At 46.3% G+C, this 23662-nt stretch overlaps 1 protein-coding gene across 5 annotated transcripts in view; it reads right to left on the reverse strand.

The window, feature by feature from the left end:
- Nucleotides 1-23662, reverse strand: part of MAP1A (microtubule associated protein 1A) — a 57171-nt gene that overhangs the window by 5115 nt on the left and 28394 nt on the right. For 4 of the 5 annotated variants that reach the window (XM_027666671.1, XM_027666672.1, XM_027666675.1 and 1 more), the window contains 3 exons: nt 11150-11232; nt 10624-10764; nt 125-8921 (listed from right to left, as the gene is read on the reverse strand). In XM_027666671.1, the coding sequence (XP_027522472.1) occupies nt 125-8921; nt 10624-10764; nt 11150-11232 (9021 nt within the window). Of the gene's footprint in view, nt 1-124; nt 8922-10623; nt 10765-11149; nt 11233-12408; nt 12491-23662 lie in introns of those variants that run through there. The other variant, XM_027666676.1, reaches the window with a different exon arrangement.

Genomic DNA, 23662 nt, shown 5'->3' on the forward strand with positions numbered 1-23662 from the left:
ACTGCTTGTAACTTTTTTATGTCTGACTGGGAAGTCCTGTTCTCTATTCTGCTATGTTTAACCTAGTGCTTTTCTCTATGTTGGACCTATAGAGACAGTGCATGCTTCAAGAAGAGTTTCTTACCAGGGTTTGTTTTGATGCCATTAACAAGGCTCTTGCCAGGGTTGCTGTGACTACTTCGGGATAACTCATCCTCTGGCATCAGCACACTACGTGGTTTGGGCTTTTCTCCTCCGTCTCTTTCTTTTTTGGCAGTGACAGATTTTGGAGATTTGTCTGATGGCTGTTTCACAGGAGTGGGTGATCGTTTCCCTTTCGCATCCGACTTCCGTGCAGGTGAGGAAGATTTGGGTTTGCTCAAAGGCTTCCTTACACCTTTGTTCTTTTCTTTTATGTCCTTCTTGGAAATTTTATCAGTTCTGCTCATGCTTTGCTCATTTACCAACATATCTGGGTCTACCATGCAGACATCAGGGTGAGGAGGGTGGGGATGGGGATCTACCATTGGAACAGGCTGAGGATCATGGCTGGACCTAGAACTGGAATGATGAGCATTCCCCACAGCTTTGTCCACTGGGAGGAAATCGGCATCTTCATCCGAGTCCATGTTGGCATCTGCTGTGATGGATGGGCATTCTTCAGTCTCAGGTGGGACATCCGAGTCTGACTGGGAGGTCCCAGAATCACTCACTGATGTTGGAGGAGTTTCCTCCACTGTGGCACTTTGCATGGGGCTGCTCCCAGTGTGGGGTTGTCTTCCCTGTACTGAAGGGTGACCATCCTCCTGTGAAAGGTCACTGTCTTCAGAGAGCTCATGGGGGCTCGGGTTGATGAATGAGGGAGAGAGCTCTCCCTTTCTCTGCTTGTATTCACATGAGGAAAATTTCTGTCCACAATCAAAACTGCCTCCTAAATGTGGTTCCATGTCATGGGAAGCATCTCCATGGTCCTCTGTTTTTCCACCTCTCTGCATATCTGGAATAAAGGGCTGGAAACTGTGTTCAGGGGATATCAGAGAGGAGGGGCGGCTTTGCCTCTCTGTATCCTCTTTGCCTGTGCATGGAGAAAAACTGCTGTCAGAATCAGGATATGTTCTTTCATCGTTTGCCTCTGCTGCATGGCACGTGCTTTGGAAAGCTTGCAGACTGGTGCTCACCTCTGTTGGACCATTGGCTGTGGCTTCATCTTCATGCTGATGATGAGGAAATGATGTCAACACATCAGGGAGAGATGTCAGCGTCAGCAGCTGTTCTGCAAATGGTGCCTTCTGCTCTGGACTGCTGCCACAGGGCTGCTGCTCTTCCTTCTCAGAGGATGGCGTGGGCTCTGAGACCTGGCCCTCCTTTCTGCATGGCAAGGTGCTGTCACCCATGCCACAGAGGAATGAAGAACTGTGTTCTTCAGCAAACACAAAATCTTTGGTTTCAGCTATATGTGTTTTTACAACATTATCTGGAATCTGTGGAGACACATCCCAAGGATTCCTGGTACCTGGTTCCACTCCTGCACCTGTGTATGTGGAAAGCATATGGGAGTAGAAACTTTCTGCTGTAGTTGGTATCACAGGAGTGGTGGCTTCAGATGAAGGTTCCTCTGACAGGCTGGAAGAGTCATCTTTCAGCTGCTTCTGGGGCACAGACTCTCTCTCCACACCTTTGGAGAACAACTTGTCTTCTTCATATGGACTCAGTGGTGAGAATTTAGGAAAAGATGAGTCAAGGCTGCTGATTTTCTCAGAAACCTCCAAGTACTCATCTTTCTTCCGCTGGTCTGAGAGCAAAGCACATGGAGACTTTAAAGAAAGAGAGATATCCCCTAAACGGCTTGCTGAGGTTTGCTCAAGTCTGAACATGCTGGTTGTTTCACTCTTTCCTAGCAGGGAGCTTTCAAATCCAGAAGAGTTATCCATCCCTCTGTCCTCTACTGTTGGGCCTTGTTCATATTCCTCTGTGTGTTTTTTGGAAGAAGGTTTCAAGTATGTGGCTTGCTCCGGGCATTCGGAGACCACTGCTGCACTTGGATAATCTGCTACACAGAAATGAGATTCCTTTGTGGATTCTTCAGCAACCTCTCTCTTTTGTGAAGAACCTTGTCTTTCATGGCACATTTCTGAAGCTCTGCCCATGTCTGGCATATCAGTGTAACCAGCAACATACGTTTCCACAACAGCAGCTGATGCAGTTGTCCTACTTCCATATTCCTCTTTCCAGCCTGGACCAGAAGGAGAAGAGGAAGTGGAGTTGGGGGAAAGGGGATCCTGACGCTTGCTCTGCAGGAGGGTCTCTGAGACAGGTAACTTGCCGATGGATGAAGTGTGTGCATAGACAGTGCCTGCAGCTCCAGCTGGGACGTGCAGTTTAGACTCCTTTTCAGACTTCTCCTTAGCACCTTTTTCTAACTCTGAGTCACTCGTGCTTTCTTCCCCACGACCTGCTTTCTCATAGTATGTATCTTTGGGATCTGGGCTTTCAGATTTCATGGACAGAGGTGCCTGCTCCTGGCTAGACAAAATGATGTTCTCATCCGGACGACCAGCATCAATATAGGCGGATGATTTCCCTTGATAAAAGGTGTCAGTCGTGCCTGTGGGAAGGGCAAATACTGTACTTGCAGATGATGGGTGCAGTGCAGAGTCCAGTTCTCCTGGCAAAACAGAAGACACATTCATTTTTTCCTGTCCTTCTGATATCCTAGGTTTCCCTGTTTCAGATAAGGGCAAGTATCTTTCATGGGTATCTGTATAGTCAAAGACTGAATCTGCTTTATCTCTAGGGGATGCTGGAGATGACAACTCCTTCTCAGCAGAGGTATAAAGGCAGGACTCCTCTTCCTTTGCAGAGACGTGAAAACTTGGACCTTTTTGAGAGCTCAGTGCTGTTACTGGTACCTTGTCAGTGTGACCTGGGCTGTCTGCACTCTTGGCTGTGAAGGGGGAGAGTCCCACTCCAGACACAATTACCTTCTCATAGATATCAGCATACTTGAAACTTCTTTCATCAGGGTAGGGAGTTGGTTCTCTTTCTTCTTGCTCTTGTCTTGTTGAACTGTCATCATTTCTATATGTGCAGACTCCTTCCTCATAAGAATAAGGCTCAACGGAGCTCCTGGAATAGGTCTCTGGAGGATACAACTCTTGGATGGCAACACCTACAGCCCCAGCATGGCCCATGGTAGCACTGCTTTTTTGACAAAGGCTTTGTCCTTTGTCAAAAGGAGAATGTGCACGCTGCCCTGACACCACAGCGCTCTCTTCTGGGGATGTTGTAATATATTCTGTTGGTCTTGTAGATTGCAACAGAGTAGATGCTGCTGCTGTCTGCTCTTTCCTTCCTGTAGAGTCATACAGACGCTCTGTGGATTTGCAGTCATCCTTCTGCCTTCTATCTGACTTGTATTGGCAGTCTACTTCCTGATACAAACCACTGATGTCTGATTTCTTCTCAGCCATCTTTGATGGGACATCCTCCCACAAAGGTGGCTTGCATTGATCTAACTTGCAAGGCCTCTCTGCTCCTGGTGCTGCCTCAATCTCCTTTCCCATTGCAGACAGGGGAGATCCCGTCACTGCTTGGTCTAGTGACTTTGCATAGATATCTAAGACAGCTTTCTCCTCAGCATCTAAATAGGAGTAATCTTGTTTAGATGTCAACAGTATTTCTTGCCTTTCTTTCTTTCCAGTTAAAGCTTTGGCCTGGTTTTCCTCACCAGAGACATACTGAGGAGATAGAGGAGAACCTTCCCCTTGTGTTCTTTCTAGCACAGTGATGTCAGCAGGAACCACATCCACTTTCTTTTTTTCTGACATAAATGTGGCACTCCTCTGTGTGTTTTCTTTGTAATCACATGACTCCATCTTTAAACATTCTGTTTCTTCTTGCAGTAGCATGGCTTTGTCTTCAGCATGGTAGACCTCCTTATCCTCACTGGGTAACTGCCCTCCTCTTCCACTCTCTCTCCCTTCCTGAAGATACCCAAATGCAGAGCCCCATGCTTCCCTTTCTGCTCCTCTCCAGGTGTGGCTGCTAGGCACTGTAGGAGGCAGGATCTCCTCCTTTCCCATTTTAGGAAGGGATTTTGTTTCAAATTCTGGAACCTCATCCAAGAATGTGCTCTCTCTCTCTTTGTCATATCTCTGCCGCCCTCCCTGAACAGGGATCTCTTGCACCTCTTCAGGAAACCACACTTTCTTCTCATAACTTAAATCTTTCATGTAAAAGTCTTCCATTTCTGGAGATTTTTCTTCTTGAGCTTCCTTGAACCCAAAAGATTTTACATCTTCAGTAGAAATGTGTGAGGATTTTTTATCCTCAGTTGGGCTAGATTCTGTAAACTGTAAGGTCTTTGCATCTGGAGATACTTCCTGAGAGTCCGAGCCTGCAGTTCTTCTCCTAAACGGGTCCTTTTCTGATGCAGAAAATAAACTGCTGTCATCTGGAGACATTTCTTCAGCTGAAGAATCTCTGGGTGACATGTCTTTAACTGAACTACTTTCTGGGCAAGGAGAAGATTTTGATGCTCCTTTCAGTTCTTTGGCAGAAATTTCCAGTGATTTTTCATATGTAGCTGGGCTCTGGTCTGTGAAACACATAGATTTCACAGCTTCTGCCGGGAATTTGTCAGTAAAGGTGGACATAGTTTTTTCTTTTGTAGGTATCTCTTCCGTGAAACTAAGGGATTTGATGTCTTCCAGAGAAATTCCTTTACCAAGAAGGTCTGAAGAGATTTCCCTGCTGGGACTCTCAGTGAGAGAGATGGATTTGTTCTCTTCTGGGGAAATGTCTTTAATGGAAACATGAGAAGATTTCTCTTCTGAGGTGTCTCCTGTGAAATACTGTGCTTTTCCTTCTTCAGCAGTAACTCCCTTAGAAATATCTGAGGGTTTTTCTTTACCAATACTTTCTTCTGTAGAAGAAAGTGATTTGGTGTCATCTGGTGAAAATTGCAAAGATTTGTCACTTTCAGATTTGCTTTGGCTTGTAAACTGTGAAAGATCCACATTTCCTAGAGACGCTTCTGTGGTTGCATATGGCTCAAAGGACAAGTGTTTTGAAAATCCCATTAAACTTTCTGTCATGGTTTTAGTTCCTCGCTCTTTTTCTGGCTCTGTGCTGGGACGGGGCATTCCAGGACCCTCCTCCTCCTCCCCGATCACCACTGTGTCCTGCTTGTGGTAGGAGAGCCAGGGCAGCTCCTCCTTCCTCAGTGGTTCTGCCTGCACCTCCTCCCCAGGAGACACTGGAAATTCACTGTCCAAGACCAGTTTGTGCTGCACAGGTCCAGTTACTTCTTTTTCATGTCTGGATTTAGCTTCAGATGCCTCGTCTTCTCTGAGAGGTTCACCCTTGGCTCTCTTCACCACAATGGAAGTTTGGCCTTCCAGTTTCTTGGCAGTAGCATCTGTTTGTTTTTCAAATAGATCTGAATCTACTGTTTCCAGCTTTTCCTCCACTGGAGACTGGTGGAAGGGTGTGTGCCCAGCACTGGTAGGGCCAGATGGAGTGGGAGAGGCCATTTTGACTGTGCTGTCATCAGGACTCATGCATCGTTCTTCAGCCTCTGCGGAGTCAGCCTGGGAAAACGGTGCTTCTTCAGCAGGTAATGGCATCATTTCTGTGGGAACACTGATTATCACATTATCAGGGCATCCTTGAGGAGCAAACATGGGGGCATCGTAATGCCCTCTGAGTGTCTCAGGAATCTCAATATTTGGAGTACCATCTTCTTCATCCTCTTCATCTTCTGCCTCTTCGTGAAGATTCTTTTTTTGAGCTTCCAGTTTTCTCTCTCCTTCTGCTAATGCATGGAAATCTTCAGGGGGTGGAGATTTAAAGCACTTGTCTTCCTCCAAGGATGACGTGGGAGAGATTGTGCCAGCAGAGGGAACGTAGTCAAGACCTTGGGTTGCTTCAGTCCGAGAGGAGGGCATGCTGTTTCCTGTGTCCAGAAGTAAAGAACTTTTTCCAGTCTCTTCTGTTTGTGGTGCTGTTATAGATGCAACAGATTGATCTTCTGCTACTGAAGTTGCAAAGGATGAAAGCTTGTCACATTCTGTAATGGAGGTGGCAGAGGATATGTGTTCCTCCTCAGCCAGAGGTGCTGCCACAATGTTTGTAGGATATGCCAGGATTTCAGACTCCTGGCCAGCATAGCCCTTAGCTGAAAGGTCAGCAGGAGGCACAGCCTGTATTCCATGTACTGCTTCAAAAGAGCCTGGGTGGTCAGGAACAGAAATGTCATAGGTGTTGACATCATACTTCAAGTGTGGGATCCTCTCTTCCTGTTCATCATGTATTTCTTCATCAGAAATGGTCTGCTCTGTTTCTGAGTAGCCGGGGATAGTTTCATCTTGAATATAGGAAACATGTTCTACTGCTGCTCCTGGTGGGACTGGCAGGCTGCTCAGATATGACTCTTCCTTTGTTATGTCCTTTACAAGTAACTTGTTTTTCTCACCCATGTCACTTAATTCTTTCTCCTTTTCTGAGGTGGTAGACAGTTTGTCCTCCCTCTCATCCTGATTCAGCTGATAGAAGTCTCTGTTCTTTTCCAGCTTCTCTGCTTTCATGTGCTGTTCTTCCTTTTCTTCCAGTTCTGCCTTTTCTATCACATCTTCTTTCTTTTCCTTCTCACCCTCTTCCTGTGCCTCTGTCCCCTCAACATACTTTTCACAAGTCTTTGTTTCTGCTTCCCTCTGTTTTCTGTCCAAAGAGATTTTCTCCTCTTCCTCCTTTTCTTCCTCTTTGAACACTGGTGGCCAAATACCCTTTGCCAAGAAGTCTGTTTGTGATGGCACCTGGTCTTTGTCAGGAAACAGCTGAATGTCCTTGCTCTGCTCAGCTTTTCCCTCACGGTCTCTCATGTCACGGTTTTCATCTATTGTTCTTCTTTCATCCTCTATTTTTTCAGCACGACCTCCCCTCAGTTCCAGATGATGGACTGCCTTTTCCTCTGCTGGTGATTCTTTTTCCATATCAATAGTAGTTATTCCCTGATCTGGAGTCCTTGTTTTCAAAATCAGATCTGCTTCAAGGCAACTCTGACCAGTCATGTCAGCAGAGTCTTTTAGCTCTGCTTCAGGTGCTCTCACAGTCTTATCACTAATCTCCATATCAGACAGTTCTTGAGTCACATGCAAGACCCCTTTCTCCTCGTGCTTCAGTTCCTCAAAGTCCTTTGTAAGATCTTCTGGTGAAGACAGGACTAACCTCTGTGCCGCTATAGAAGCCTCTCCTGGCTCTGCCTGTACAGCTGCCTTCTCCATTGGTGATGTCTTCAGGTCAGCAGGTACCTTTTCAGATTCCTTTTCAGGTTTGATTTTAATCTTTTCAGTTTTGAGTCTGCCTGGAAGTTTTGCCTTGTACAATGTTTTTCTTACTTCTGGGGTAAATGGTTTCAAGTCTGGTTTAGGAATTTTTTTGGGCTCTGGTTTGTTTTCTTTCTTTTTATCATCTTTCTTTGAATCTTTTTTTTCCTCTTTCTTTCCATCATCTTTTTTTAAGTCCTTTTTCTCCTTCTTAATCTCTTTCTTTTCTTTGTCTTTCTTCTCCTCTAATTTGGACACTTTCTCTTTGAGATGCTTTTTTCCAGCCTTGTCTTTTGCCAATTTTCTTTTCTCAGCTTTGAGAGCATCACTTATCTTTTCAGGTTTAACAAATTTCTCAGAAATTTTTTCTGTATGTTCTTTAATCTTTTTCTCAATTTTAGCATCCTTTACAACTTCTGATTTTACTTCCTTAATCCCTTCCTCAACTGCCTCTTCTTTCTTGACTTGCTTTGTCACAGATGGCTTGGGAGAAGACTTAAGACTCTCTTTACTGTCAGTTCTTTGTTTAATTTTGGTCTGCTTCAGCACAGGTGGAGGTATTCCAGAAGTGATATCTTTCTGAGTAGCGACTGGGTACCTCAGAAAATCCAGGTGCTTGAGTTTCTCAAGACCTTCCAGTATCTTATTTTGAGGAGCATTTCCAGGAAACAAAACCCTTACAATTTTCTCTGTTGGACTGGCTGGAAGCCACACCACTAGGGCCGTGATGGATGTGAGATAGGGAACAGAAATTTCACCTTCTTTCCCACTTGCGAGAATTATACCAGTCTTTGCTTTACTATTACCAGCCCATTTCTGCATTAGAAACTGCATTTCTTTACTGTCCTTGACAGGGTTCAGTATATACATGTCCAGCTTACCCACTCCCATTTTGTGGAAGAGTGTGATGGGCTCGATGGTGCTGCTCACTACCCTGTAGAGAGGCTCTGATTTAATGCCCAGTCTGTTAAGATACTGCAGTGTCAGACACGCTTCTTCGATGCTCCTCTTTACTTTCATGGATGCTTCAGGCATCTTCAGCTTTTCAGGAACATTAAAAAAAACCACCCCTAGCTCAGGAGAAATTAGGTTCTTCATCCAGTCACTATAGTTGGTAGAGCCCTGGGATTGTTCCTCCTCTTGCTCAGCAACTTTCCTCTGCAACAGCCCATTGATGCCGGGCAGGTTGTCCGCACCAATGTGGGTGAGCAGGATTGAGTCAATCCTATCCAGGTGCCTTACCAGCTTCCAGAAGCAGGATTTCCTCTCAGAGCCACCATCCACAAGGATGTTAAACCCATTGACAGCAAAGAGAGCAGAATCACCTCTTCCCCCAGGGAATATGTAGCAGCAGGGCTTAGAAAGCTTCAGAAAGCCCCCTGAGGTGGGCGGCTCCAGGAGATCAAATGGAGACGGCACGTCAACTGTCTCAGAGACGTATTCTGCGAACTCAGACACCCCATCCATTTCTGGCAGAACTGGATCAGGATTCAGTTTCAGATTAATAATTTCCTGAAATCGAGGATGCCCAAGGTTGCTCCAGGCTCCTTCTCCCAGGCACGACACAGTAAGGGAGGCCTTGGTATCTGAGTCAGTGTTGCTGAGAATCTGGGTGACCTAATGAGACAAGCACAGACAAATAAAGGTCAAATAGAGCTCTGAGAGCTGTACAGCACTTAAAAAAAATCCAGTTAGTGCAGAAATACTGAAGACACCATGAGCACTTTACTGACAGGAAACATTGGGGGTCCAAAAGCCCATTGCAAATCAGTGCATGGGGGCATGTCTTGATCTCTTTTGAAATTCCTAATGTCGATGGGCTGTTGTGCTTCCTGACTGCTGGGAGTGTACTGTGCCAAGACCTCAGGAAAGAAAAGAAAAGCAGGAACCACTTTGTCCTCTTTCCTTACTTCTTCCTGTTTAACTTGGGATATCAGTCCCTGGCTTGGGCTCAAAAGCAGCAGGTTGGGGTTTTTGTTTCTGATTTATGAATTCTAACTTTGAGATGACTTTTTCAATGCTAAGCATCGTTGTCTGAACTTACTGTTGTTCACTGGCTAGTGAAACATCACAGAGCACTCTGTGCAGTTCTAGTGCCACAGTACTTTCTTTTTTAATTCATTTTCTTTCCTGGAACCTACTTTGAAAGTCATGACTCCACCTCTGCTACACATACAGGGTTGGGGACATGCAACACCATTAATAAGTAGAACTAAGGTCCATATAATTTCCAAGGCTCTTTACAGCTACGCTGAGTATATATCGAGCAAAGAAGCATTACACCTCAACTTCCTAAGTATCTGGAATGAGATTAGCACACTGTATTCTCTTGTTTAGACAGCCCTTAACTGACTAGTTCCTGTCCAAAGAAACAAGATACCAGAAATAAATGAGAACAACCAGCTTTAAAAAAATGAAGGAGACCATACATGCTGATTTAATTACAGCAGTAATAATATCAATTGTCGAAGTATCACTCAGCCATTCCTGTCAATCAGATGAAGACATTCTAAGCATCTGGCACACGATCAGTAGAAGTAGGGCTTCTCAAAAACTGAAGCAGCATATCTGTATTGGCAATGAGCGCCAACAGAAACACGATGTAAAGTCTCTCAGGAAAGCTATAGTATGGCTAGCTGAGGTAATAAGCACTGGAGAAGTGGTTCAGGGGTGCCCTATAAGATTTTCCAGGCCTCATGGACAAATCCATGAGCAAGCTTGCCTAAATTCAGTGCTGACTCTGCTCTGTGCAGGAGGTTGGGCTACAGACCTCTTGTGTGCCTTTCCAATCTGAATGATGCAAGAATTCTGCAATTAAACAGCGCCATTTGTAGTTATGTAATCACCATGTAGTTACTTAATCAGTATTTACTCATCCCCTCATCATCTTTACATACCCCTGATGAATACTCTTAACCTTCTGTGAACATACTTGCTGCACTATGACAGAAAGAGAAATACCCACATTTACCAGAGTGATGATGGCCTCTGTTGGGTGTTTTTGGAAGCTGCCCACAGTTATGTTAAGACCTGCTTCAAGAAATTTTGAGTTCCAGCCCACTGCAGAGCCAGTCTGGAAGGTTATTTCAAGCTGAACACTTAAAGGAATCACCCATGCCTATACATTGGAAAACTTAAGCCAGGGAGTTAAAGCAGGATTCCCAAGACAATAGCATGAAGTATTTATGGTGTGCAATTTTTTTCTGGATTTCACACCCATCTGTCTGCAAATCTGTCACCAGAAGGAGAGCACAGGCTGTGTTGCTCTACCATGCACTCTGAACAGGAGGGGTCATGCTGGATTATGGGTCACACTCACCTCTGGGTCTGAAAGTATCTCAGCAAACTTCTGGTAAGTGAAGGTCCCTGTCTGCAGGACCAAGTCTCCTTCCTGGTCTGAGCTCTGTCCACAGAGGATCAGTAGTTTGTGGGCTGATGAATCACACACCAGTGAGCGGACCTGTTACCATCAGACATAGTGCTGCAGTCAGAAGTTGCCTGTACTCCTCACCAGCACCCAGAATTCTAATCCCATGGACAAGCAATACTCATGTGTTATTCACAAATAGCCAAACCCTAAGTTTTATATGTACAAGAAGGTTGGTTATTGAAGAGGAAAGACACTGCTACTGTCTGCCCAACACAGCTCATGTCACATCATAGTCACTCCACATGTCCTGGTTATTGGCAAGACCAGAACACTTGGCCACTTCACCTCACCTTGCAGCAGACTGGCAGCACACTCACGCTCTCTAGAAGGTGCAAGTTGTGATGATCATCACCTCTCTGTCAAGCCAAGTCAGGAGAGCTGATGTGGAGAGAACTCGCTGGCACCTCGTCCTTACCTCAGACACAATGCTGTCCACATTAGGATTTACCAGGATCACCGTCTCCAGGATATCAGTCCGGTGATGGAGAGTTCTTTGGCCTGGGGAGAGAAAAGGGATTAGACAGGATGAGAGAAGCAGATGAGACAGCACCCAGCTACTGATATTTTAGCCTCAAAAATTCCACTTCAGCATGGCTTTGATTGCAAGACTTCAAATTGCACTTGAGACCCAATTTAATACCTGAGTCTCAGAGAACAGAGCAAACTCTTTTCAGCAACAAGGAAAGAAATCCTACTTCTGGATCAGCACAATTTGCCACTCAGCTCCAACATGTTCTGAAGTCCACAGAGCCAGGCACTTTGAACTAAGGTTGGACTCGATGATCTCAGAAGTCTTTTCCAACTTAGTTGATTCTCTGATTCTGAGCTGCCTGCCTGTGCCAGATGGTTGTGCCTGTAACCACTGGCACAGACAAATCATCCCTTCCAGATGGAAGTGCCTTGCCTCATGGCAGCTACCACTGAGAGGTGTCCCTGGTGTTTTGTCCAAGCCCTACTCACCACAGGGCTCTATAAGCCAGTCAGTAGGTGCCAACTCACCCTTCACTGGAGCAGTGCAGCACTGATAACAAATCTCTCATCATTCATTACAGTTTTTTTCTCTTCTGAAGTGCTTTCCTTTAATCCAAATGTGTACTCCTAGGCTGCTGCTGTGGGGAGCATCTAGACAATAAGAATGCTTGTTCTGTCAGAGGCACAAACAGGTACCCAGACAGTACTGTGCGCTCTTTATGTATTTAGGGAAAAAAGGAGGAGCAAAAGAAGAGCAAGCAAGATCCTGGGAATGTAAAAAAGCAGTTTATGGGCTCACATTAGCATGGGCATTATATAGCTATTTGGCAAAATGCTGCCATAATGCCCAGGCCCTATTAATTTATTAGAAAGAAGGGTGGTGAGTGTCTGCCATGCTGACAGGCAGGACCAGAGCCACCACTGTTTGCCCACATCAGATGGCTCTGGATGTAGGACCAATGTACAGGACCTTCCTGCAACACTTTCCTGGACACAGCAGGCAGCACAAAATCTTTTTTGATTCCAGTCTTTGAAAATACCTACCTCTGGACATTACATCCACTCAACAAGATAGGCACTTAGAACTTAACTGTTTGAATGTATAATTTATAGGGTTTAAGACTTTTATAGGTTTTAATTCCTCATATAGATTGGAGGGCCACAGATCTTCACTGAAAACGAACATCTAATTCTATTTCTCACCTTTCAGACAACTGTTGCTCTCTGACAATGTTATTCTTTCCAGCCTCCAGAACCTCCCATCAGCTCTTTCTAGGCAGATCTCAATCCTTCTAAAATAGCTCAATCAAGCTGGTATTTCAAAGAAAGACTCAGAAGGACACAGAAAGAAGTCAGAGAAAGGCCAATGCTCAGCAATCATACTCACTTTACTGGAATGTTTTACTCACTGCCAGCAACTAATCAGACAGATATGCCCAGAAGGCAGCTTTCAGCCCAAAGTGAGACTGGCTCTAAGCTCTCAGCAGAACTACTTGCACTCAGCATCTCCAGCTATTTTCTGAACTTGTGTTCTTTCAGGTTGGCTAAAAATATGGTCCCTCTAGACTAAAAACCATCACTGTGCAAAATGCACTAAGTTCAGGTCTGGATCCCTTTCCCCACCCACGACGTGGGGCGGCCCAGTTCTAGTTCCATTTCCATCTGAGGAACCATTCCGATGTCTTGAAGGAAGGGGAAAGGGAACTCCAGGGGGTCCTTCAGGGGTCTCTTCTGGCCCTGAGCCTGGAGGGGAGAGGTGCTCCCCCCACACGTGGCACGTGGCCCCGTGGCCGGCAGGGAGACAGGACACCGGGCGTGGAGAGGAGGCAAGAGAGAGTTTATTGTTGGGGATGTTACATTTATAGGGTTTAGGAGGATTAGGAGAGTAACCAATAAGGTTTAGGAGGATTAGGAGAGTAACCAATAAGGTTTAGGAGGATTCACAGAGTAACCAATCAGAAGTCTCAAGGGGCTTACAGGAACACCCAATCACAGGAAGGGGTTAACAAAGGCCAATGGGAAACACCTCAGGACACCTTTCCAGGACATTCCTGCATGGATAACACCTGTCGTGGGGGGTGCTGGGAAGAAGAAGCATGTGTTTGCAAAGAGACCACCAAAAGCCATTTTAAGACATGTTTAAACAACAGTTTTACCATATAATGCAGATTTAGTGCTACATTCAGGGGCATTTCTGCCACTCGATGTGGGACTGGTGTATGGCTGAAGGCACTGGGAAACAAGTCCCTGCACACAGAAGGGATGCTGCAAGTGAGCCATGGGGAGCAGCGTGGGACAGTGGGAGAAGGTGCAGATGAGGAGGGCCCAAGAGGTGTTCTGGGGCATTCTGTGCAGCTGCAAGAAGCAAAACCTCACTCATCCTTGAGACAATGGCAATTGTGAAGGCACTGCTGGTGCCTTGGCATTGCTGAGGTCCCAGCAGTGCTCACAAGGAGCACTCTGGTTCCCCACTGATTTTTTGTGCAGTGTTCACACAGCTCCCCACCACTGGGACCTCCACCCCTGCTGTTTGGGGCATCCAGAACAGAAGTGATCTGCTCCCATTTTTCAACATTACTACTGGGGCCAAGTGAAACTCTCACCATTCTCCAAGCTTCAGCCTCTGCCACCTTGGTGCCTGCACACCCCAGATACTGCTCTGGCAGTGGTTACCCCCATCACTTGGGGAACACAGCCTGGTGCACAGCGCCAACACTAGCAGCCTCGTCCTCGTGCCACGTGCAGTCACCGTGCCTGCGCACGGGCATCCCTCCAGGCACCCAGTGCCAGCCTGCGCGCTGCCAGCCGGGCAGTGCTGGTGACAGTGCCAGCTGCAGAGGGAAGGGGCCCGTCTGCAGCAGTAACACGCATAAAAACACTGCTGCTTGCTTCCAGTACTGCGATCTGAGCCCAGGCAGCTGAGCTGTCCCCCCCGGGGCTGTGAACAAAGCCTGGCTTTTAGCATTCTGGCTGGCAGCCCCTCACCCCCGGGAATTTCCCCTGCACACGAGGAAGAAAGAGAAGGCTCAAGCTGCAGGGCCAGCAGCTGCTGGCAGATGGGAGAGATGAATGGAGAAGGACTAAGTCTTGTGAAAGGCTGTGAGAATGATAAAGGGACTGAAGAGTTTTCATACAAGGCAAGGTTGAGCATGGAGGAGAGATATTTTCAATACATAAAAATAAATACCTGATTGGAAGGAATGAAGAAGAGAAAGTCAGACACTTTTGTCAGAAGTGCTGAATGACAGGATATGAGGCACAAATTAAGACACAGGCAATTCCATTTGAACACAAGAAAACACTGTTTTTACTGTGAGAGTGGTCAAACACTGGAATAGATTGTACAAAGAGGTTGTGGAGCATCCATCCTTGGAGATACTCAAAAACCTAACTGAATACAGGCATGGGAAACCTGCTCTTGCTTACCCTTCTTGAGCAGGTGTGATTGGAGTAGACAATCTCAAGAGGTCCCTTCCAACCTACAATTTGGGAGTTCTGTGACTCTCTGAAGCAGTGCAGCCCCCCAGAACTTTGCTCCAGACCCACTGTGGAGCAGATTCCCTCTCTTCAGCTGCAGCAGTTGGTTCTCAGGAGGCCACTTCCAGAAACACTGACTTACTGCACACACCCATGCACACCAAAACCCCAAACTGTTTTTTAACTAAATTCAGAGATAAAGCAGAACAGCACATGAACTCCAGGCTGAACTGCAAACACAGTGCCCTAGACCCGGCCTGTGCCCAGCCCCTGCTCACCCCGAGCTGCAGGGCTGACCTCCTCAGCCCACTGCAAGGGCCGTGCCCAGCTGAGGGAACACACATGCCCAAAACTGTGAATCCAAGTGCTCATCAAGCAGAGTTTTCTCTACACAGCCTGAGGGAGCAGCTGCACAGACAGAGGATTTAAACACACAGCCTGGCACATCCCTCCTCCCACTAACCAAAACTGCGTGCACCGGAAACACATAGCGGTGTGACTGACATTGCAGCCATGGTGACTGGAAGCATGCTGTGCAGGTCACTGTGAGGTATTTGTCCTTACTAGAGCTCTATCACAATGAAATGCATGCCTGGAAACCACACTGCACATGGCAAAATCCCTCAGTTCCATTGACCAGTACAAGGAATCTATTCTCAGAGTCCTGAAGACTGTTGTCTTCAACTTGCCTGGAATAAACATCTGGACAGAGCTCATCTCCAGGCGCATTCTGAACACAGATCCCTGACCCTGCACAGCCCTCTCCAACTACACTCAGAAGCTGTGACATTAAATAAATAAATATCCTCTCTTCAGCAGCATTGCATTTCTCATTTTGGATGAATCCTCTCTCTGTGCGTTCAGCCACACTCTGATTTCTGCAGTCAACTCTGTGCCTGTGCACTTCCCATCCACCATGTCCCCACCAAGACAGAGAGCCCCTACTCTTTACCAACTGTTTCTTAAGAGGAGAGTTTCTTCAGTCCCTTCAGAACTGCTGTCACCTATCCCCACAGCCACTGAAATGAGTAAGAGAAGTAAACAATATGAGAAGAAACACCGGAGAGTCACAGGATATAATTATTGTATTTTCTGTATTTTCTATATTTCCCTACTTTTTTATTTTATCATAACATAACCTAACACTAGCTTTGCACTAAATAAAGTGCAAAGCTAGTACTTTGCACTGTGTTGGAGTACACAGTGACACACAAATTTCACCCTGTCATGACTCTATTAATTAAGCTCTTACAAGGAGTCTGGAAAGTTTAATTTTTCTAGTGGGCTTGATTTTGCTTTTTTGACAATTAATTCAATGGGAGATCATGACGACTGTGCAATTTAGTCACTGAAGTTCCTCACAGTTTTTTCTAGACCTCAATAACTGAGTCATCTATAAATTTAGCCACCTCCGTGTTCATGCTTTCCTCATCATTACTGTACTGATCAGCTTTATATTTAGTAGAAAATCATGAAGCCCTTGTATTTTACCTCTGGATGCTGCACAAACATGACCATATATTTGTTTGCTAACTTGTTTTCTGCCTTTTAAGTAGTTTTGACTCACGGCATTACTTGCCTTTTACCCACACAAAGTACCTGCTGCACAATATACGGAAAGATTTAATATACAAATGCACCTCATTCACAACCTCAGTGAAGCTTCAGAAAAAGAAAGGGCATTCCCCTTCTCCGCACAGATCACATTACTTATCATTGTGCAGAAAGTAGCAGCACCCTCACCCCAAAGGGCCACAGAGGCTCACATACAGCTCTTCCTACACAGCAGCCACCTTTGGGTGTCGTCAGCAGGACCTGACCATGGAGGCACTACACAAATCATCCCTGAGGTGGTGAACAACAGCTATTCTGGGCAATGCTAGAGGATGGATTTCCATTACTAATACTGAGGCAGCATTTCAGGATGCACAGCTGCACTCCTGGACTATCAGTGGGAAGGGAGGAAAAATCTGATTTTTTTTCTAAGAGTGTATATAGCTGAGTACACTCATTACTGTTCACAGCATTCTCAAGAGGAGCAGTGGAGGAGAAGGTGCTGATCTTCTCTCTCTGGTGACCAGCACTAGGACACAAGGAAATAGAATGAAACTCCATCAGGGGAGTTCAAATTGGACATTAGAAAAGGTTCTTCAGCAAGAGGGTGGCTGGCCCCTGGAACAGGCTCCCCAGGGAATCAGTCACAGCACTAAGCCGGTCAGAGTTCAAGGAGCATTTGGATGATGCTCTTAGTCATATGGTTTAATTTTAGCTAGACCTGTGAGGAGCAGGGTGTTGGACTTGGTGATCCTTATGGGTCCCTTCCAACTAACATATTCTATGATTATGTGGTCTATTGAGTGTAAAATTAATTTGGTTCTGGTGGAGGATAGCAAGTGGAGAGCAAAGCCACACAAACTCTGGAGTGAGTGTGAACTAACCATCCAGGGCTGTCTGCATGTACAAAGAGACAGAGGGAGAGAGAACAGAGGAGCAGACACCGTGGGTTTAGGGCTCAGCAGTCAGGCAGACAGGGCTCTGCAGGGAGGTCAGGCTAGGCCGAAAGAAAGGACAGTGCATTGGGGTAACTGTGACAAACAGGATGCCCGAGAGAGATGATCCTAGAAGCAGACAGATGGCTGTAGAGGCAGAAAAGGAGGTCATGCTGCTGGAGCAGATCCTTATGTTCTGCTGCTTTAAATGGAAGCACCTAAAACCCTTGTAGCTGCAAAATAAACTCTGGGCTGGTCTGAAGGGCTGTCAAGGACAGCTACACAAGCTGCTGCTTGTTATTTTCTTTAGTCTTTCAGTCTATCACACCTCAGAGGTCTTATTATTCTGTTGATCAGGACTGGAAGAGCCACAGTTACAATGCACCATGCTGAAAACAGAGACCAAGTGTCAGGGTAGTGGGACCCAGAATCTCACCTTCGTGAAATGATGCCATAGGCCATAGCATTGGGTCATCTTTTGAGGGACTGTGCTGAAATCAATCATGATGCTCTGTCTGGTACAATAAAACAGAACGAACATAAGGGCCAAAAGATGATTAAATGACTGGCACATCTTTGAGGAGAGGAGAGGTGAGGTGGGCTTGTTTAGCCTGGAAAAGAGAAAGCTCAGGGCAGGGATCTCATCAGTGTGTGCACCTGTCTGATGGCAAGTGCAAATCTGGGCTGCAGAGCTCCCAAGACCCTGCCATCCAGAAGATGGAGACTGCTCATCTGATCACATAGAAATCAGCCCTTTCCCCATCCAGGGTGCATTCTTTATCTCTCATTACCTCCCTTGTCTTTCCCACACCCTTTCCCTCCTTTGTCCCTTAGATTATTTGGGCTTACCAGGCTAGATTCTACCTATAGAGTGAACACCAACAGTACATTGATAAAAAATAACAAAGTTTCACTGTCTGAAAATGTTATCAAGGCACACAAGCTACAGTGATTAAAAACTGACTTCCTAACTTCCTGCTGTCGTACCTGATGTTATGGACATATCTCTTCAAGGGGACACTTCTGAAAACACTCTTACAAGAAGATCCTAGATATCACTATGGCTCAGCACCTTTTGCTACATTTCAGCAAAGAGCTGAGCCTGGGATCACACAGTCTTCCTGATGCTCTACTGAACAAAGTTCACCTCTGGAGAGGTCAGTCAAACAGTGTATGAGGGTTCTTAGATTGCATATATTTGCAAAATTAACATGAGTTAGCGCAAGCTGAAAGACTGCCATTTCTTTCATTCTGAAATTGCATAATAACCCTGAGACAGTAACTGACTCTCTCATTCTGAGGCTGTGAAGCCTCCAACTGCAGCTTCTTCAGTGCCAATGTGAGAAAAAGGATCCAGCCCCAAATGGTGTCCATTCGGAGAAAATGAAACAACACAGTCATTCACAAACACTCCAGGACTGTACCAAGCATGGCAAGCCACAGCTCCTTGGGAGGGAGATTGTAAAGACCAGAGGAAAGGGAGAAAAGGTTCTGCACTGAACTCTAAGCAGGGTCCTGCCTCTCATCCCATCTGTGCAGATACGCTGTCCTGTCTCCCACTGCACTATGGTCCCATCTCTCTGCCAGACCAAGGCCTCCCCTTGGGCGGTGGGGAGAGGAGTGAACATGCCCGTTGGAAGCAATGTCACACTCCCAGCACCTGAAGGGCACATAGCCTCTTCCTCCAGCAGGTAACCTGAAAAGTGTGCAGCTGGCTGGCTAATGGGACCAGTTCTGGCTGATGGAGACTTGGAAGCTCTGCTAGCTAGTCAGGTGGGCTCAGGAATTTAAAATAAACACAAAGATTGCTTTCACAGCCAACAACTCTGGATTCACTATTCAGATCCTCCTTACTATAGACTTGTGCATCCCTGAAACATTTCTTAGCATCTCTGTACCTGAGCATCCTTGCTGCACTGTGGGAGGAACAGCCCTGCCCTGGTACAACAAGTCAGAGAGATGTATCAACCCTTGAGACATGCTTATGTGATTCCCTAGCTGTGGGTAAAAGGAGAGGCAACCCGTGGAGAACCCCAATGCATGAAGTGGAAAGTTCTACAGCACAGCATAAGGAAGTTCATGCACACCTTCCTGCAACAGCTCACACTGTGCAAGAGCAGAGTCCTCAATAACTGTACAAAGGGACAGCTCCACACAGGGGTGGGCCAGAGAGATTATGAAAAGGTGTGAGGCGGCATTTGTGGTGGGTTCTAGAAAGGAAAGATTCTGGTCTAAGTTCATGTCAAAGGAAACTGTCATCTTCTTCTCTTGGCAGAGAGAGGCACCTGCCTTAGGCAGAGCACCTGTACAGGGCCCAGTCCTGGGCAGGCAGCTGTGGCTGCCTCTGGCCTGAACTTTGGAGGGTAAACAGGAGTCTAGAACATGCTAGCACTCACATACACAGAATCCCAGGCTCCCAGTTCTAACAACAGCTGTATCGGGCTCAGCATATGTTAAGGTATGATTGGGTCTCTGCGCTTCCTCACTTTAAACCTCTCTGTTCTTTCTTGCTGTGACCACTTTACTTTCTGGGCTCTTGGGATTATTTCTTCATTCATCCTGACTATTCAAAGCACCTCCCAATTTGTTATTGTGCATGCCTATGACTGACATGCTGTTTACATCCCAATCTTGGTCTGCCTTCAAGGAGCATGGAGAAAACTGGGAGGGGCAGGAGGCTCAGTGTTGGCTGCCTCAGCTCTTGTGTCCTGACCAGAAGCTCCCGCAGGGCAACCGGTCCAGTGGGGCCTCCACAGGCACTAACTGGCTGAGTGGCTGCGGAAGCAGCCATCAAGAAACAGGAACCAGTCCCCAACCCTGCACCACCACGTCTACATCTCTAAGTCAGGAGGTTCTCACTGCAGCTCTTCTCTCACATCTAGATGGAAAGCTGGACACCCGTATCCAGTCACCAACTTCTCAGAGGACAAGAGAGAACCCAAAGGATGACGGCACAGTGGGCTGCCCATCACATGGGTGACCCCCAGCTCGCTCCCTGCCAGACAGAACGGGATTGCTCCCACCCCGCTGGCTAAAGCCTGTGCTTTTGTGCAGAGATGGGAACGGGATCTATCCACATCTGCATCCTAAACACCAGGCTGTGTAGCAAGTGTCTTTGCTCCCTCCCCCAACAACTCTAAGGAATAATTAGTTAATTATGCCAGCCACAGCTATCTCAATAGGGGCACAGAGAAGGCCTTGGACCAGCCCCTGTAGTCAGGGAGGCATCTGTGCTTCAGTGCAGTTCTGAACTCACGTGCTGATTCCAGCTCAGGAACTCAAACACGATCTCCTACACCCCAGGGATGCACCTGGATGTGTTTATCAGGTTGACAGGACAAGCCTCACTCTGTTCCTCCTCATCCTTTAACGGCAGTGTTGTACCAGATGAGAGGAGACTCTCAGGCAAGGTAGGTGGAGAGACATCAGGTGAGGAATACAGCTGAAGCTTGGTGTAAACCCCCAGAACAGCCTAAGACAGATTCTGAGTCCTAGGGGGGAGGCTGCCATGCACACTGGTGCCTAACTGCTGCCTTCCAGAGCCTGAGGAGATGCAGCAGTCCCAGCAATTCTAGGTATATCCAGCTCTGTTGCTTTACCAGAGATGAGCAGAGCAAAGGGCTCAGCCAGCTCACTGCGGATCACAACAAATGGGTTGTCCCACAGCCTCTTACCCTCCTCCCACAACATATGATGGCTACAACAACTACTTATTATCATAAAAACATTATCAGAAAAGTTGCTGTGGCTTTAGCTTTCTAGTGTGTGATTCAGCAGCTGAGAATGATGAGGACCTGGCTTCAGACAGTGCTTTGCGGTCACCAGCAAGTGTTCTACCTCCTATGGCCTAAAAAAGTTTATACTAAAGATTTATTTCATCCACTTTCTAATTTTAGGTCTTCAAACACTGTGCAGAAATAGATAGATAAGTATCTATTTATTTGTCAATGGCTAAATCAAAAAATCTCTCTCCTTAGAGATTTTCTTTAGTGGTTTTCTCAGAGAGAAACACTGTATACCAGCAAATGGAAAATACATTTTTAATAGGAATATGAAAATCGTCTGAAAATTAATAGGTAAGAAGCTGCAACAAAGTACTGAAAGCCTGTCAGGGAGGGCCAGGGCAGGGCTGTGTGCTGCCTGCGGAGCAGTGGAAGGGAGCGTGCAAGCCATCATCTAACAGGTCACAGAGGGAATCACACAGGGCATAAAAATGAGGGATTTTAAACTGCACCTAGAAAAGAAGGGGAAGCCAATGGTGTTTGAGCAGGAAAGTATTGTTATATGTATGAGGTTTCATTTTTTATGAAAATTTCAAAATAGTGTTTGATGATTTTTCATGTTGACATACTGAGTCAGTTAAAAACACAGCACCACCAAAATAAAGCCCCATGGATGCGCAACAGGAGATGTGTCTTAAATGTAGAAACTGAATAAACAAAGCACAGGAAAGCACAAAGCAGAGTGCAGAGAGAGGGAAGATAATTCAAATCTCAATTCTCTACCAAGCAAAGGACTCGCCTGCTGTGTGGCTCTACACCTGGATAACAGGGTGACAGGGACAGTACCCAGCCCTGACTGGGGGCTTAGCAGTGCAGCACACAGAGGACTGAGCAGAGAAGGAGGCAGCACATGAAAGAGCATCACGTGAGCCTGAGCAGAGCCGGTGACACAATCTGCGCTCCTCCGGGGGCTTTAGCTTGAGCTTCCAAGCAGATCACCACCTAGTTGTCTTTGGGAGGACAACCAGGACAATCAGTCACAGATATACTTCCACCAGACACTGGCACAACCCAACACTCTGAGTGTAAAGGGAGCCATGAGGTGCTAACATCAGGAAAGAACAGAGCATCTGATTTGGGACAGAATAGGCACGAACTTCAGAACAGCGCGGAGGCAGAGCAAAATCCTTAAGAGCTGCAGAACTCTGTAAGCAGAGAACTTGGTGTAAAAAGCCACAGAAAGAAGACAGCATCAGCAAGACAGCTCCAAGAGGGAGAAAAATTTCTCAACAGGAACAAAGTGAGAGTGAAATTAATTGAGAACCATACTAGGCAGGACAGAGAAAGGAAAAATACAGCAGTAACAAATAGAAAGAAGAATACTTCTGGGAGGCCCGGGCTGCAACAGATTTTAAAGAATATGGGAAAGCACAACAGATGAAATTAATTACTGTCAAAAATAGAAATGTGGTCTGGGGACTTGCCCAAAGCAGAGGGTCAGAATGGTACCAAATGGTCTGGGGCAAAGGTGAACAAGGTCTGGTTTCTAGAAACATTGCTGAGTCTGTCAGGATGAAGAGGGCTGAGGATCTGAAGGCACGTGCAGGTTTTCTTTTGTGGATCCAGCTGGAGATATCTCATAACTCACCTTACCATACTGTTACTGCATGTCAGTAGAACTAATCATGCTTTAAGGTGAGAGCAGGCTCTGCAAAGTAACTGACCAACTCCTGGGGATTTAGTACAAAGGTGAACCAGCAGCAGGGCAAGAGGAGGAGATGAAATATTCTTTAAGGTGTGGGAGGTTGTGGGCACTTGCCACGTCACAGGAGATATTCTTCCTAACCACTTGTCTGTTTTTCCCATCTTCCCTCCTCCCTGTGATATTTTCACGCCATCTACAGCTCTTCTCCCAGGCAACCTCTATTTCTATACCATGTCAACCATAGCAACCATCTCATTGCTCCCTAATTACACATACTGCCTCACTTTTATGCTAAAGAGCAATTTGATATCTCGGCCATTTTAGAACCACTAATTGAATTTGCAGATGTTCACTTTGGAAACAGCTGTATCTATTTCCAGAAGTTACTGCCCCTCAACTGGAAGTTATAGCACTGAGATAACAGATAAGGTGAGCACTCCTACCTAGCTGGCCAGGTGCAAGATTGGCCATGAAAGGTTCTGTACTCTGCAGCAGCTTTGCTGACTCATGCTGGCCTTGCATCCTTCTGCTGTGGAACAGCATGTGGCATTCACTGAATCAAGAGTGCAGTCCTGCACAGGGACATGGCCTCCAGCTGTGAGGAGCTTCTTAAATGTCTCCAGCTAAATACACGAAAGGAAACCTAAACACACCTTAAGACACCCTTTTACCTGGTGCCCTCACTCCACCAACCCCTGGCAGATTTATTATAGCTGGTCCCTTTGGACACCAAATTAATGTTTCCCCTTCTCGTGTCAGTGGTACTTCAGCTGGGAGTTGCTGCCAATCACTGAAAAGAGGTGCCACAAAACTGCTCCCATTGGCACTGAGGCAGATGCCTTCAGGCTTCAAGGATGAAGACTCCTGTAAGACACAAAGTTGGACAGCTTATGATCTCTTAATTTTAGTAAGAATACGCACCCTAGAACATGTGTTCTTACCACCAGAACGTAGCACAGATTGAAGAAAAATGTGCGTTTCTCCTGGTTTTGAAGTATCTGGGTAATGCTGACTGACTTGGAGGTACAGCTCATGATCCATCCTATTTCTCTCTCTTTTTTTTA

This window comes from Corapipo altera, unplaced genomic scaffold (genome assembly GCF_003945725.1).
Source record: "Corapipo altera isolate COAL_440 unplaced genomic scaffold, ASM394572v1 349, whole genome shotgun sequence".
NCBI lineage: Eukaryota > Metazoa > Chordata > Aves > Passeriformes > Pipridae > Corapipo > Corapipo altera.